This window comes from Otolemur garnettii, unplaced genomic scaffold (assembly GCF_000181295.1).
Source record: "Otolemur garnettii isolate 467f Iridium unplaced genomic scaffold, OtoGar3 scaffold00092, whole genome shotgun sequence".
Lineage (NCBI taxonomy): Eukaryota > Metazoa > Chordata > Mammalia > Primates > Galagidae > Otolemur > Otolemur garnettii.
In genome coordinates, this window is record NW_003852487.1 from 7,659,960 (window position 1) to 7,673,385 (window position 13,426).

The 13,426-nt window shown below is 47.0% G+C and overlaps 2 protein-coding genes across 2 annotated transcripts in view; one reads left to right on the forward strand and one right to left on the reverse strand.

Moving 5' to 3' along the window:
* Positions 1-4,693, forward strand: part of CACNA2D4 (calcium voltage-gated channel auxiliary subunit alpha2delta 4) — a 109,653-nt gene extending 104,960 nt beyond the window's left edge. Inside the window, exons 35-38 of the mRNA XM_003795508.3 lie at positions 1,129-1,246; positions 2,687-2,799; positions 3,008-3,090; positions 4,589-4,693. Of these exons, the coding sequence (XP_003795556.3) occupies positions 1,129-1,246; positions 2,687-2,799; positions 3,008-3,090; positions 4,589-4,693 (419 nt within the window). The remainder of the gene's footprint in view (positions 1-1,128; positions 1,247-2,686; positions 2,800-3,007; positions 3,091-4,588) is intronic.
* Positions 4,694-8,974: 4,281 nt separating this feature from the next.
* Positions 8,975-13,426, reverse strand: part of ADIPOR2 (adiponectin receptor 2) — a 66,650-nt gene continuing 62,198 nt past the window's right edge. The window contains exon 8 of the mRNA XM_003795472.2: positions 8,975-11,848. Coding sequence (XP_003795520.1) covers positions 11,720-11,848 — 129 coding nt within the window. The 3' untranslated portion in view covers positions 8,975-11,719. The remainder of the gene's footprint in view (positions 11,849-13,426) is intronic.

Below are 13,426 nucleotides of genomic sequence, written 5' to 3' on the forward strand. Positions count from 1 at the left end.
GTTTCTCTCAGTGAGGCTTTTCTCTACCTGCTAACCAAGCATGCCCTCTTGGTTTCAAGGCTAGGCAGTAGGAAGTATCTGGGTCTGGGAGTTAAGAAGACCTGTGGCTCTCCTATAGGACCCTGAGTCAACCTCCATCTTCAGGTCTATGAGGTGGGGTCCCACTGCCTGCCCTGCCTTTGTCATAGACAGGGTGTGAGGACAGAGCAGAGCGCGCAGCAGGGCTTAGACAAGATAGGAGTGGGGGACAGAATGGCCTCTGGCGTGGAGCTGGCTCACTCTGCCTTCTGCTCATCTCAGGGCCACCTTGGCAGGGGCAGATGTAGATCCCAGAGCAGGGCTTCTGGGGACTCAGCTCTGCCATCTGTGGAGTCCTTCTCATCCCTGTCCCCCCTTGCATCAGTGGACCAGAGCACCTCACACAATGCCCCTCAAGGAGCCCAGGCTCCAGCACCCCTGGGCCTTGGAACCCACTGGCCCTCCCAGCCCCAGTACCCAGGTGCTGGCTCAATGGTGGACCTTGGGCCTGGCCACAGGGGGTAGAGGGGCCAGGACTTGCCTAGGAGCCACATTTAGCCCACCCATACCAAAGGAGAAGGGTGGTGGGATTAAGAGGGATGATGTCTCCCAAGCCACCCCTTGGCACCTTACTGCTCTGCCCTCTACCCAGACCCTTGGAACAGCTCAAAGGGGCTCTAGGGAGGCTGTGGAGTGATGGCTGTGAACCACTGTCCACAGTCCCCTGTTGCCCCCTTGGGACATCAATGCCCGAAGGAGCCTGGGCACCAGTCCCCCTCACCCCCAGTTCACAGTAAGGATGCAAGCTTTTTCAAGAGAGGAAGGGGCTTACCAGGGTCACATGTCCCTAAGACCCAGGGCCCCTGCCACTCACTGCCATGACGCCACTCTCTTCCATTACTCTCTGTTCCTTCCCCTCCCTTTTTCCCAACACACCTGCTACCTCGTGTCCATTGAACTGTCCAACAAGGGGGGGGGGGCATCTGCAAAGGGCCCTGGAGCTGAACACCCACTCTAGGAGTGCTAAGGCTGATATTGTCCCAGGGCATGATGTTTAAGGCCCTTCTAGCTGTGATAGCCTCCCTCACACCCATGTCTGTCTGCCTGCAGCTCACAAACACAAGAAACAAGACCTCCTGCAGCCCTGTGACACCGAGTACCCCGTGTTCATACATGATCCAGCCATCCAGGAGACCAACGGGATCATCGAGTGTGGGGCCTGCCAGAAGTGAGTCCCCAGGGCAGCTCTGCCAGCCCAGCCAAAGGCCACATCCCTCCCTCCCCAGCAAGATGGCAGCTAAGGGGACCTTGCAGCCCCTATGTGGCTCCACAGGGAAGAAGGAAAAGTCACACTATCAGGGGTCTTTCCCCTCATTCCCTTACTGTTGGAAACACAGAAGGCATGAGGCAAGGACAGCGGGGGACCCTGTGCAGTGGCCTGCAGCCCTGACTCCACCTCCCTCCGGCCCCCTTCAGCTGTCCCACTCTGCTCAAGCAGAGGCAGCTGGTGTCAGGCCCCAGTTCCACGGGAACCTGGCAGAGAGAAGAGAAGCGGGTGGGCAGTCCCTCAGAATCTGAGCGTTTCCCTAGACGGTGCCCTGCCCCAGCCCTGCTACCAGACCCTGGCTGGGGTCCCTTCTCCTGTGGGCAGGACCCTGGGCAGGCTTTTCCTGTATGGAAGCTGCTAGACCAACCAGCTCTGCCTAGCCCTCCCCAGAGGCAGGGAGCAGTAACCGCCCTAACCCGGGCCTGTCCTGCTGACCTCTGCCCCAAACCTCAGTTAGACTCTCGCCCTGGCCCAGAGGAGCTGGCTCTCCAGGTTGCCCCCTCAGCCAGATGCGCCAAGGACCACAGACCTTGAGCAGGTTACTTATTTCATAGTGCAGCGCCGCGGACTTTGGCCTCAGGCTTCCATCTCTTGCCAGTGAGTGATGCTGGGCGATTCTAGCCTCACTGGGGCGGTTCGCCTGAGATCGCCGTTGCTCGTGCACTTATCTCAAAGGCTTGTGTGAGGATAAAGTAAACGGTGTGGCGTAAAGCAAGAGCTTAGACTTAGAGCAAACAGACTTTAAAAACGGGCTCTCCTTCCCAGCTGTGTAACCTGGGCCAGTTACTTAACCTCTTCCAGCCTCATTTCCTCACTTACATAATGGCACAACCGACCTTCTCCAGTATTGTGCAGGTTAAATACATACATATTTATGCATTTACATGCACATAAAATTTCCCACCCTTGAGCCGAGGCGCAGGAAGCGGCAGCGCTTCCTATTACGTAACAGCGGGCTTTCGTCCGCGTGTGCGGGAGCGTCGCGCCCCCTGCTGACCAGACCTCGGCACTGCAGCCCCACGGGCCTGCCCCACTGCACCGCGCGTCCCTATCTGATTTATGGGCCTCGCATACTTTCAAAAAAGTCTCCCTTTGGACTTCCTCACCCTCTGCAATCTGTTAGAAGAGGAGAATGTAACTTCAAAGGCTTGTGGTAAAAGAAGCCGATAGGACTGTTCCAGGGCTGACCCCGCTCTGCCCCGCCTCATGGCTCTGTTCCTTATGCTGCCACCCTGACTCCACACTTCACGTCTTCCAAAGTTCTTTTCCTCTATCCCTTCTCGTGGTGGCTGCCAAGATTGCCATGGAGAAGTGCACGACCCGCGCCTCTCTTCACTGCAGGACATTTGTGATGCAGCAGATTCCCAGTAGTAACCTCCTCCTTCTGGTGACAGACCCCACCTGTGACTGCAGCATCTTCCCGCCAGTCCTGCAGGAGGCAACCGAAGTCAAATATATCCTTCCAATCCTTTGGGGCGTGCCGGGTGCAGGAGGGTGGGGCTGTTGACGTCATCGAGGGGCTCACCGGCTGTCATAGCATCGTCGTTTGTTCTCCACTCCCGACCCCAGCCCTGGGTACAGCTTCCTGACACCAAAGCTGCTTGCAAGGCAGGCTCTTCTAGATCTGAGTCTCCTGGGCTGTTGACCTTAACAGTGAGTCACATAATGCCTCAGTCAAATGTGACAGGATGCGCTCCCAGAAGCTCCGCCGGCGACCAGACTCCTGCCACGCCTTTCATGCTGAGGTGCAGGGCTAAGGCAGGGTGAGGGGTGGGGTTGGAGCTTCATCCCTGAATTCTCTGTGTCCATGGCTGGAACACTGATGCACATGCATCCTGGGACAGCCCTCACTCACGTGCATTCCCGCTTACTCCTGCAATACTGTGACACGTTAAGAAATGTTTGCCTTTGTCTTAGGTTCCTGGCATGGTGCTCCTAAAACCTTGTGATTTTCTGAGTGACAGGAGTGATAGGAGCATCTTTCATTCTAGTATTTGGTCTTAGTTCCTTGTTCCTGACACAAGTGCTTCTAAGACTCTAGGAAGAATAGGAGTGTCTTTTTACATGCTAATTAGATGACTGATGGCTGGAGGCTCTTCAGGGTGGAGGCTGATCACTAAAGAGTAAGGTGTGGGGGGGGGGTTGGGACCCACCCCCTGACTGCTGGGGAAGGGAAGAGGCTGGACATTGAGTTTATCACCAATGGTCAGTGATCTCATGAATCATACCTATATACTAGGACCTCCATAAATCCCTGAGCAATGGGGCAAGGGAGAGCCCTGGGTTGATGAGAGGGTGTGGAGACTCAGCACACATTCCTTGCCTCGTGAGTCTACCCCATTTGGCCACTGCTGGGTTGCATATATTAAAGTGGTAATGGTAAGTGCTTTTCTGAGTTCCAGAAGCCATTCTAACAAATTCTAACACCTGAGGAGGGGGTCATGGGAACCCTTGATTTGCGGCCAGTCTGTCAGAAGTATTGGAGGGCCCAGAGTTGCAACTGGTATTTGCAGTGGGGCAGTCTTGTGAGCCCTTTAACTTGTGGAATCTGATAGTGGAGGTAGATAGAGTAAGAACTGAATTGTAGGACACTGAGTTAGTGTCCAGAGCTGGAGAATTGGTTGGGGTGGGGAACCCCCACCCTTTGTGGCCACAGTAACATTATGTAAACACATCAGAGACCCATGTCATTGAAATACTAAGTCAGCCAGGATCCAGGCTTGAGACTAGGTGAATTAAAATCCAGTTTTCCTACCTTACCTTCATTCCTGCTGCACTTAGCTCTGAATGACTATGCAAACAGGAAGAAGTCATGTGTGGATAAATAATAATAGTTACTGAGTACCTGAGACCAATGTGCCAGTCCCTAAGCTGGTGCTTATACACAGTAGGGCCTTTGCTGGGCTTGTCTGCCCAGAACAGTCCACATCAGTGATGCTCCTGGAATGGGGGATGTCCCTGGGGCCATTCCAAGAGGATGACCCTGTAGCTACCTCAAGCTGCCGAGGCACAGGGGGCTGGAGTCAATTCCCAGGCTGAGTGGGCAGCCTCTGCCTGCCCTGAAAGGTTGAGTGTCTAAGAAAAGTGGCAGTGTTTCCCCAACTTTCTGAAACTACCCTCACCTGGTTGGCTTTTAGCGCCTAGCGCCTCTGCTCAAGGGTGGGAAATTTTATGCACACGTAAATGCATAAATATGTATGTATTTGTGAGTGTGGACCTCTCATCTCTGCTCTGGGTTTGCAGGAGAATGCCCAGGACTGCGGTGGCGCCTCAGAGACCTCGGCCTCCCTGCCCCTGCTCCTGTTGCCTCTGTGTGCCTCGGGGCCACTGCCCCAACTTTTGCGGTGATATCCGCTCGTTCGACCTCTGTTTCAGCAACGTGATTCTTCCAGAGACATTCTAAAAAGTCAGCACTGACTCAGGGTCTTTACTACATTTGGGTTATCACCAGCCTGATATAGCTCACTATCCCAGGCTAACAGTCCCTGTCTCTGGAGATTGCTGGATGGAACAAGAAGCCACTGTTCCGGAGCCACTTCCCAAAGATGCTGCAAGGTGCCTGATGCCATCTACTCCTGTCTCCATGGGCATCCTCCATCTTTCCTGTTTCCTCCTCAGAGGTTTAGCATGAGCTCAGCTTGGACCAAGACAAAAGGTTTAAAAGGATTTAGTTCTGCCTGTACTCCAGACATCCAGCCCCAGGCTAAAAAGGGTTAGCTGCTTCTAATGAACCACAGTGGCCTTCAGTAGAACCCAAGGTCTCTGGATGCTGAGAAAGAGGAGTGAGATGAGGCTAAGGCAAGGACATATCCTGCCTAAAACATTACAACATAGCCTCCCAAAGTGAGAGAGAGCGAGCTAGATGAGTAAATAGTAATGGGAAAGACCAAGAATAGGAACAGGTATTATATAAAATCCTTTTAGGAAGCATCAACAGGGCTGCGTGTTAGTTATGTCCTCCAAGTGCTGCTGTTAAAGAACTTTACAAAGCTGTGACCTAAAGGAAAGTTTGCATCTACTAAAAAGCCAGGAGGCTGAGACTCACACCTGATGCACTGGAAAGTGATGCGCATTCACAGGTGGCAGGAATAGCTGCAGCCAAGCAGAGGTCACAGTGCAAAGAGCAGTCCCTCACAGAGCATGGTGAGGGCTTCTCCTGAGCACTAGCTCCAGACTCCCATGAAGTTGAAGTCTGGGTCCCACCGTGGTCTTTTTCTGGCCACTGATCTACAGAAGAAATGACTTGACTCTGTCCCTAGGGTAAACTCCTTGGGGTTGGAACTTCTAGGAACATTCCCATTTGCAGAGTTCACTGGGAAGGGAGCTGGAGCTGGGAACTCCCCCCACTGCTGTGCATACACACATACACATCTCCCTCAGGGACCCAAGGCCCTAGACTTCCTCCCCCTCAAATCCCCAATAGCAGTCTTGACCATGAGAGCAACATTAAGGGCAGGCAGAAATCTGGGGCATCCTCAGACCTTTCCGTTTAACCAGCTTTGATAATTGGCATGGACAATGCACAGGCCCTCGGGAGCCCCTTTTTTCCTTGCCTCCACCATCCTCAGCCTCCACACTGCTAGTGGAGGCTGTTCAAGTTTTCCACTAGGAAAATGCCCTACCTTTCCTCTAGAGTAGGCCAACTCTATAAAACACTCATTATGGTATTTGTAAAGTGCCTTCTGTCATCAATTAGGCAATGTCACTTTAACTCTGTCATTATATCTCATAACAATACTATGCCACAGGACTAAAGCCCTCTTTATAGCAGAAAAAACTGTGACTCAGATTAAGCCTGCTTCAGTGGTTGAAAAATGCCAATAGCTAAGGTTTACATGTAGGAGGCAAATAACGTATTATCCCCACCATAACCCCCTGAAGTGAATAGTCCCAACTTATAGATGATGAAACTGAAACATAAGAGTTGAAAATTGGCTCTGAAATTTTGGGAGAGAATTGTGAAGATTAAATGTGACATAATGTGCCTGAGACTGCCTGGTATAGTACTAAGCACTTAACCAATGGTACTTGCTATCATTACATTACCTTGTTTCATGGAGGTAGGGGACAAAGAAATGACAATGAGTTGTCGGGAATAATACACAAAGGTTGTAGGTGTCCAGCAGGCCAGTGGGTTAAGAAGGCAGTAGGGAGCCCTCTCTCCAGTTCCTGTGGCTCCCATCACCACAGAACTCCATAATGTGTCATGAAGACCCACTTGTGACAACACAGCCTTTTTAGGCCCAGGGCCACCCACCTACCTCTTTGACATTAATAAATGTTCTGACCTCCAATAGCACTTGATCTCAACTGCTGACCCATACACCCTAAACACTCGTCTCTCTCTAGGACAATAGTCCAGCGCTGTCTTTTGGAAAGCTTGTCCTCCCTACCCAACAGGGAAGAGCATTTTCAGGCAAATTTATCAATTCTTAAAAAGCCAAGCTTAAGAAGTACTAGGCAGCTCCTGGCCTTGTTTCGACTGCTTCATCAGGGCCCCACAGCTCTACAAGGCCAAGGGTAGACCAAAAGATCTAGAAATCTTTTTCTAGACCAATGGAAGCAAAAAACCTTTTTTTTTGCAGTTTTTGGCAGGGGCTGGGTTTGAGCCTGCCACCTCCAGCATATGAGGCTGGCCCCCTACACCTTTGAGCCACAGGTGCCGCCCAAAAAACATTTCTGATAAACCAACTCTGCTCTTTCTTTCTTGCAGAACAGAATATTCTCCTAAGCTTTGCCTTTGAAGGTCAGAACTAGTTTTCTTCTACTTTTAACAGAACCACTTTTAAAGGACAGCAGGTGGCAGCCTGGCTCACGCTAAAGAGCTATCTCCTTTATTTCAGAGAGCAAAGCAGGAAACTGTCATTTAAAAGTGGAGGAGAGAATTCTGAAATCTCTTTTCTTCTGTTATATACTTTAGGAGGCCCAAAAGTTCAAGGATGCTATCAGATCCCCCTCTTCAGTAACAGGGATAAATTTTACTAAATCCTATAGAGTGTGCTTTCAGGTAAAATGCTTCAACAGCCACTTCACAATGCTAAATTAAGTTTAGGTTCAGGGGGCAAGGGAATGAATGTATCTTAAGCAGAAAGGGAAATGTGGGGTTGAAGGTGAGTGACTTGAAAACCACTACAGGAAGGAATTAGAGCAAGGGTTTCCAAGAACCATCAGCCAAGTGCTATGGAAGTTTGAGAAAAAACTGATCTGTGAAAGTCACCGCATCTCAGAGAGGATGCAAAGGATGTATCATTGGCCCCATTTTAACAGAACGTGGAGGCTAGAGAAGCAAATGGCTTATTATTTATGTTACATGGTAAATGGCAGAACTGGGGTTAGGAGCGACCTCTTTTTGTTTCCAGGCTAGCCTGGCAAGGTAGGGATGGTAGGACAGCAGTGACAAGAGGATGCAGTAACTTTCAGCTTCTCTGCTTTCCCAGCAACTTCAGCCATGCCATCACAAGCAGCCCCAGCACACGTGAGCCAGACTGGCCTTGTTTTCACTAAGTGAAAAAGGAAATTTGCACATAGGCAGGGCATGAGTGGTGAGCAAACAGTTCATGTCCACTGAGGAAAGGGCAAACTGGAACACACTACAACTGAAGCAGAATATTCAATTTCTAGGATAATTGTAAAGCAACTTCTCTAGGGCACTCAGAGCACTAGCATTCTATAAAGACAAAACCCAAACTGCCAGGAATTTAAGGCTTCAGTGAGCCATGATCACATCACTGCATTCCAGCACAAGCAACAGGAGACCCCACCTTTAAAATAAAATAACAAAAAAACCCAAATTGCCCTATCTATTTCCTCCACAATATTCATGGGACACCACCTGAGTAACAGGCATCATAGCTTTTAATAAAAGAGTAGTGGGGGGGTGGGGGAGTGGTTTATTCATAGGCATCAGCTTATTTTTTGTCAAAAGCACAATGTGATCCTGGGTAATACATGGGGCTCCCTAAAGTTATATCTGTACTTTAAAATAAGAATTCAGAATGGACATATTTTCCCAATATTGGAATTCCCCTGCTAGAACTAAATTTACCTAAGGCAAAAGGGTCGGGATTTCCTCTTCTTAAATTACATAGAAGGGACCAGGTTAACAAACCCCAAAACCTGTAAGCCTATACACATGAGACTGTTTATTCAGAAAAATAAACTCAAGTACAGAGAGAAAGCAATTTTCTTCCTAAATTGTCTTTTCACTCTCTTCTCATAAAGAGTGCTGGTATAAACTTTCTAAGCTTTAGTTTCTTATCTATGAAACGAGGATTAAAAAACACCAACTAGCTCAGTTGTTATCATTACATGAGAGATTGACAGTTCTTTAACGTATCCCTTGACATAAAATGTTTATGTCAGATATTACTTTTGTAAACTTTAATAAGGAATTAAAAACTGCCTCTTAGAGTTACCTCTCCCCTCCAATCTAAACCCAATCCAAGTTACAATGAGAGCACAGGAAGAGCTGGGAAGAGTGAGCTGCACATAAGCACTTTGACTTGTGCTTTCAGAAAGGGAAGATTCTGAAATCTCTTAAATTTCAGTATCCAAATTAAGGCTTCAAAGAAGTGCCAAAAGGTAAGGGGAGGTAAGATGAAAAAAGCAGTAAAAAATACACAACAAAAGTTCATGTTTCATTTGGTTCTTTTTATTAGAAGAAATTGAGAATACAGCAAGTAGGGAAATCGCACAATGAATGGAACCATCACACAGATGCTTTTCTGCAACCCCAACCATTTGTTCCCCAAAACTGTGCTTTGTGGCTTCAGCAATTTATAAAGAGGAAGGGGGAAAATACTTTAAAAGGCCACTATTTAATGGTGAAATAATGAAGCTGTAGAGGTCCTAATCAGCCTAGGGCCAAAAAAGAAAATTAAAAATCCGCACAGAGCAAGCAAGCCTCTGACTGCTGAGAGTAAGGCATTCAGGCGCCAACCTGGTGAGAGTTCTCAGCGAGCACTGTTAAGATCAAGTGCACATTGAGGCTATTGGTAGTGAGTTGCACACAGACACACACATATAAATGGGCACACACATGCCCACACACACACACACTCGAAAGAGGGAGATTTTTACTGGATTACACATTGGTGATGTAATTTCATTTTTCCTAAGGGTTTGTGCTATGTTGAACCAGATTCTTCCTGCTTTGGAGTGTGGGGTGACTGGGCCCAGAGACTGCTACTTCTGGTGTTATTACAGGGTGCATCTTATACCCTGTGTCCCAAAGTGCATGACCGAAGAGCAAGTCTGGCTTCTGATATGTGCTGTTGCTCCCATGAAACTAAGTGAGTTTCCATCCAGATGGCCACTGTCCTACTGGACTATGTTTTCTCAGAGGGATTAATACTGCTCTTTATTCTGTCAGGCACTGCACCAGTTTACTCACTGAGTCTTTTTCTCAGACCACCTAGCACCCAGGGCAGTGACCTTATCCAGAACCAAAATACTCTTAAGTTCTTCCCAACTTCTACATCAGAGTCTTTCTTCCTGGATCCCAGCTTTTGCTGAATATTAGAAGGGGAAAGAAGGGGGGGAGGGGAGAAAGGAGGGAAAAATAACTGAGGAAACTCTACTGAAAAAACAAGAGACTTCTCCTTCTCCCATAGTCCCAGACACCCACTAGGATGCCAGCTCCCAGGCTAAGGGCCTTAATGCTTAGTTCCAACAGCCACAATCCCCAGGGTGTGATAGATTCACCCCAAGTGTTTGACAGCAGTAACCTAAGACTCAAGTGCTACTTTGGTGGTTCACCTATAAGCCCAGATCAGGATTCTATGAACCAGAATTTATGAACCAAGATCTATTCCTTCTACCACTCTCCCTGACACCACCACAAGGTGGCCCCTGGAACATGAGCAATCATTCTGTACTTCTAGCATCAATGCAAACACACAGCCTTAAAGACTCTACCAGACTCCCTGGCAATAATATACTATTTCCTCTTAAAGATTACATCAGGCTATCCCTGCAATTAGGGGCTCAGTGAAAGCTGACAACTCCACTGTGGGTACTAGACTCTGCTTTACATGAGTTCCACTGGCTTTCTAGTTCAGAAAGAGCTGGGTGTCTGTCACATCTAGGCTTACCAAGACAGTGTACCACAGGTGACTTTTTTCCTAATCCAAAAGAAGGAAACTTATGTCAAATGAGCTCAGGAGAAATCTGGAAAAGTCAGAATCTCATTGGTGGCTGGTTCCATGCCAGTAATTATGATGCAAGGAAAGGTCAATTTTTATTCCCGGGAGGAAGAACGGTAGTTGGCAGTGAATAGAAAGAAATTTATGGGATGTTCCAGAGATCCATAGCAAGGATATGGAAAACTGTCACACCTCTCTAACAACAATTACTCAGAGAATTGAGCAGGATGCCAGGAAGTAACCAGATCAGCCCATGCTAATGTTTCCAGAGCTCCTTCACTGTCTCCACCAACCTTTTACCAGCCTGGATGGTAGGAACAGGTGGCCTACTCCTTAGAGAGAGTCACTATCAGCCTACAAGTCAGTCTTCAAATGGCACCTTAACCAGAGCTTCTAACACATCCTGCCAGCTGCTCATTTTCTGCTCCCACTGGAAAACATACCATTTCCCTCTACCTCAGGACTCCCAAAGGCTCTCAGGCCTGAGAGTGGTCATGCGATCACTAGGCTGGGGTTACACTCTCTGCCCCTCTGGGGTCCAAGATTATGTCAGCCTTCAGAAGGCACCTTGATGTACCAAGACACTGTACATTCTGGGGCCATCACCGGATCCTCCTACAGTCACTTTGTGCAAAATTGAAACAGTGTGTGGTACTAGCATGTTTCATCCTATACAAAAATTCTCTCTCCCTCCCCTACCCCTATGTTTTAAACATTTATATAAATTCTTATTTAAATGGTAAGTTAGAAATCTTATTTACATCAATTTCTTTGTTCCCCCCCCAAAAAAAATCTAAAATCACACTCCTGCCCCTTAATTGGATATAAACGTCCACCTCAATTGGTATTACTGCTTCAAGGAGAGAGAAAGGGAGAAGAATGAACCACCAACTAAACTGTTTCCCATCTTCTACAAATAAATATGATATGGATCAGAAGCCAGTTTGCCAAGGGTCTTGCAGAGCCCTCAATCAGGAGATCCCAAGAATAAGTCAAGCTTTGGGCCATTTCTCCTTCTCTCCAAATTGATGCACTCCATCCTTTGAGGTATGATTTATTTTGTTTTTCTCTTCTCAGTCATGTACCATGTGGAGCCCCTGAGCTATCACAAAGCCTATTGAGGCTGTCAAAGTTTTGGGACCCCTCTGGTACTGGCATGAGTAGCCAGCAGGGAGGCCTGCAGGTGCTGCAGGCCTAGGCTCAGGGTCAAGTCCCTGGCTCCTGGTAGGTATCACAGTGCATCCTCCTCACTGCAGCCCCCGCCGATCATGAAACGGAACTCCTGCAGGTTTGAGACACCATGGAAGTGAACGAAAGCTCCAGCAACCACAAAGATATGAAACAGCTGATGAGAGTGAAACTGGAGGGAAAAAAAGGGGAGGGGGTGAAGAAACCCATACATTATTAAGACTGCTAAAGATTCTTGGGATCGTCTAATCCTGGTTATGCTGAGCAGAGGACAGGGAATAGATATGATAGCTCAAATTTGAGGTGTCTACAGATCTTGGAACATCCATTAGGTGTATCACATTCTGCTGAGTTAAAACCCAGCTGTCCCCAAAGAAACCAAGGTGCTGTCACTAAGCTCTAGACATGAAAATTTTCACACTTAACACTGGAACTCAATAGCAAATGACATATAGACCATCTTTCCAACAGACCACAAAGGTCCCAAGGATCCCTTGATATCTAGCAGTGGGCTATGGTTAGACATAGAAACCTTTCCTACTCACTGCTGATGATGGTTTGTCACTGACAACTGTATGAGAGCCATGGTCATTTAAATGTTGCTCTTTGTTAGAAAAACTAAAGAGGCGTAAGGTCATAGCATATGGTCCTTCGCTATAAGATCTGGAGTTGTATAAACTACATAGTATATCAAAAGATGAAGCAAACAGGGCCTTTTAATTCTTTCTCAGAAACTGGTCTATAAGCATGTGATACTATTTCTGATTTTATTTGTTCTGTTGAATGCTACTTCATATCTCAAGAAAGGTAATCAATTGCTCGGTGCACTAAACATCACTATAATGATTTTAGAAGTGTAGACTAAAAGAACTAAAAGTCACGTCCCAAGGGATGTTTCCTAGGATTAATTAAAGGGGATTAATTTTCCCAAAAGGGATGTGAAGGTAAAATTCCCTCGGTATCTATGTCAAAATTATGAGGCAATCTCAGAGAGAAAAATTAACTAATTTGAAGCTAAAAAGATTGCTTGAATTTAGGACTACCTTCATTTATTCATAGCTAAAATCAGATGAGATGGTCAGCTTGGTCTATAATCATCAGTAACAGGTTTAGAACAGATTCCTAGAAGTCAGATTTCACCTTAAATAACACTCCAATTCTGTACTGCCGAACATGTTTCAGGCCCTCTTCAGTTATGAAATTTTCCATCTATCTTAGTTTCTTATATTTCCTTTTCCTCTTTGTCTTTCTTTTTCTCTTACTATTAACTACAGTCCAGTTACCTCTCCCTTCTCCTCCAACTAGACATATACACATTCAATCTCTCATTACCAGTCACTGAATTTTGGTATCAAGAAGGACTTTAGTGGAACTCTGGCCCACCACCCTCACTTCATAAATGTGGAAACTGAGAAAAAGAATGATTAAACGACTTTCTATTATTTTGTGATAAACAGGAGCACAGACTTTGACATTAAAACTAGCTTGATTCAAATTTCAGTTTTACCACTTACCAGCCATGTGCCTTGGACATGATGCCTAGCCTCCCTAAAGCCTTAGTTTCCAGATCTATAAAATAACATTAATAATAGTTATTATACTTTGTATGACTAATTATTAACTGAGGTAATCCATATAAAGCACTCTGTACTATGCTGAGTACCAAGTAAGTACTCAAGTACTCAAGTACCTGCTATTGTACTTATTGTCCAGAGAAAAACAGCTAACCAGAGACAAGTCGCCCAACTTT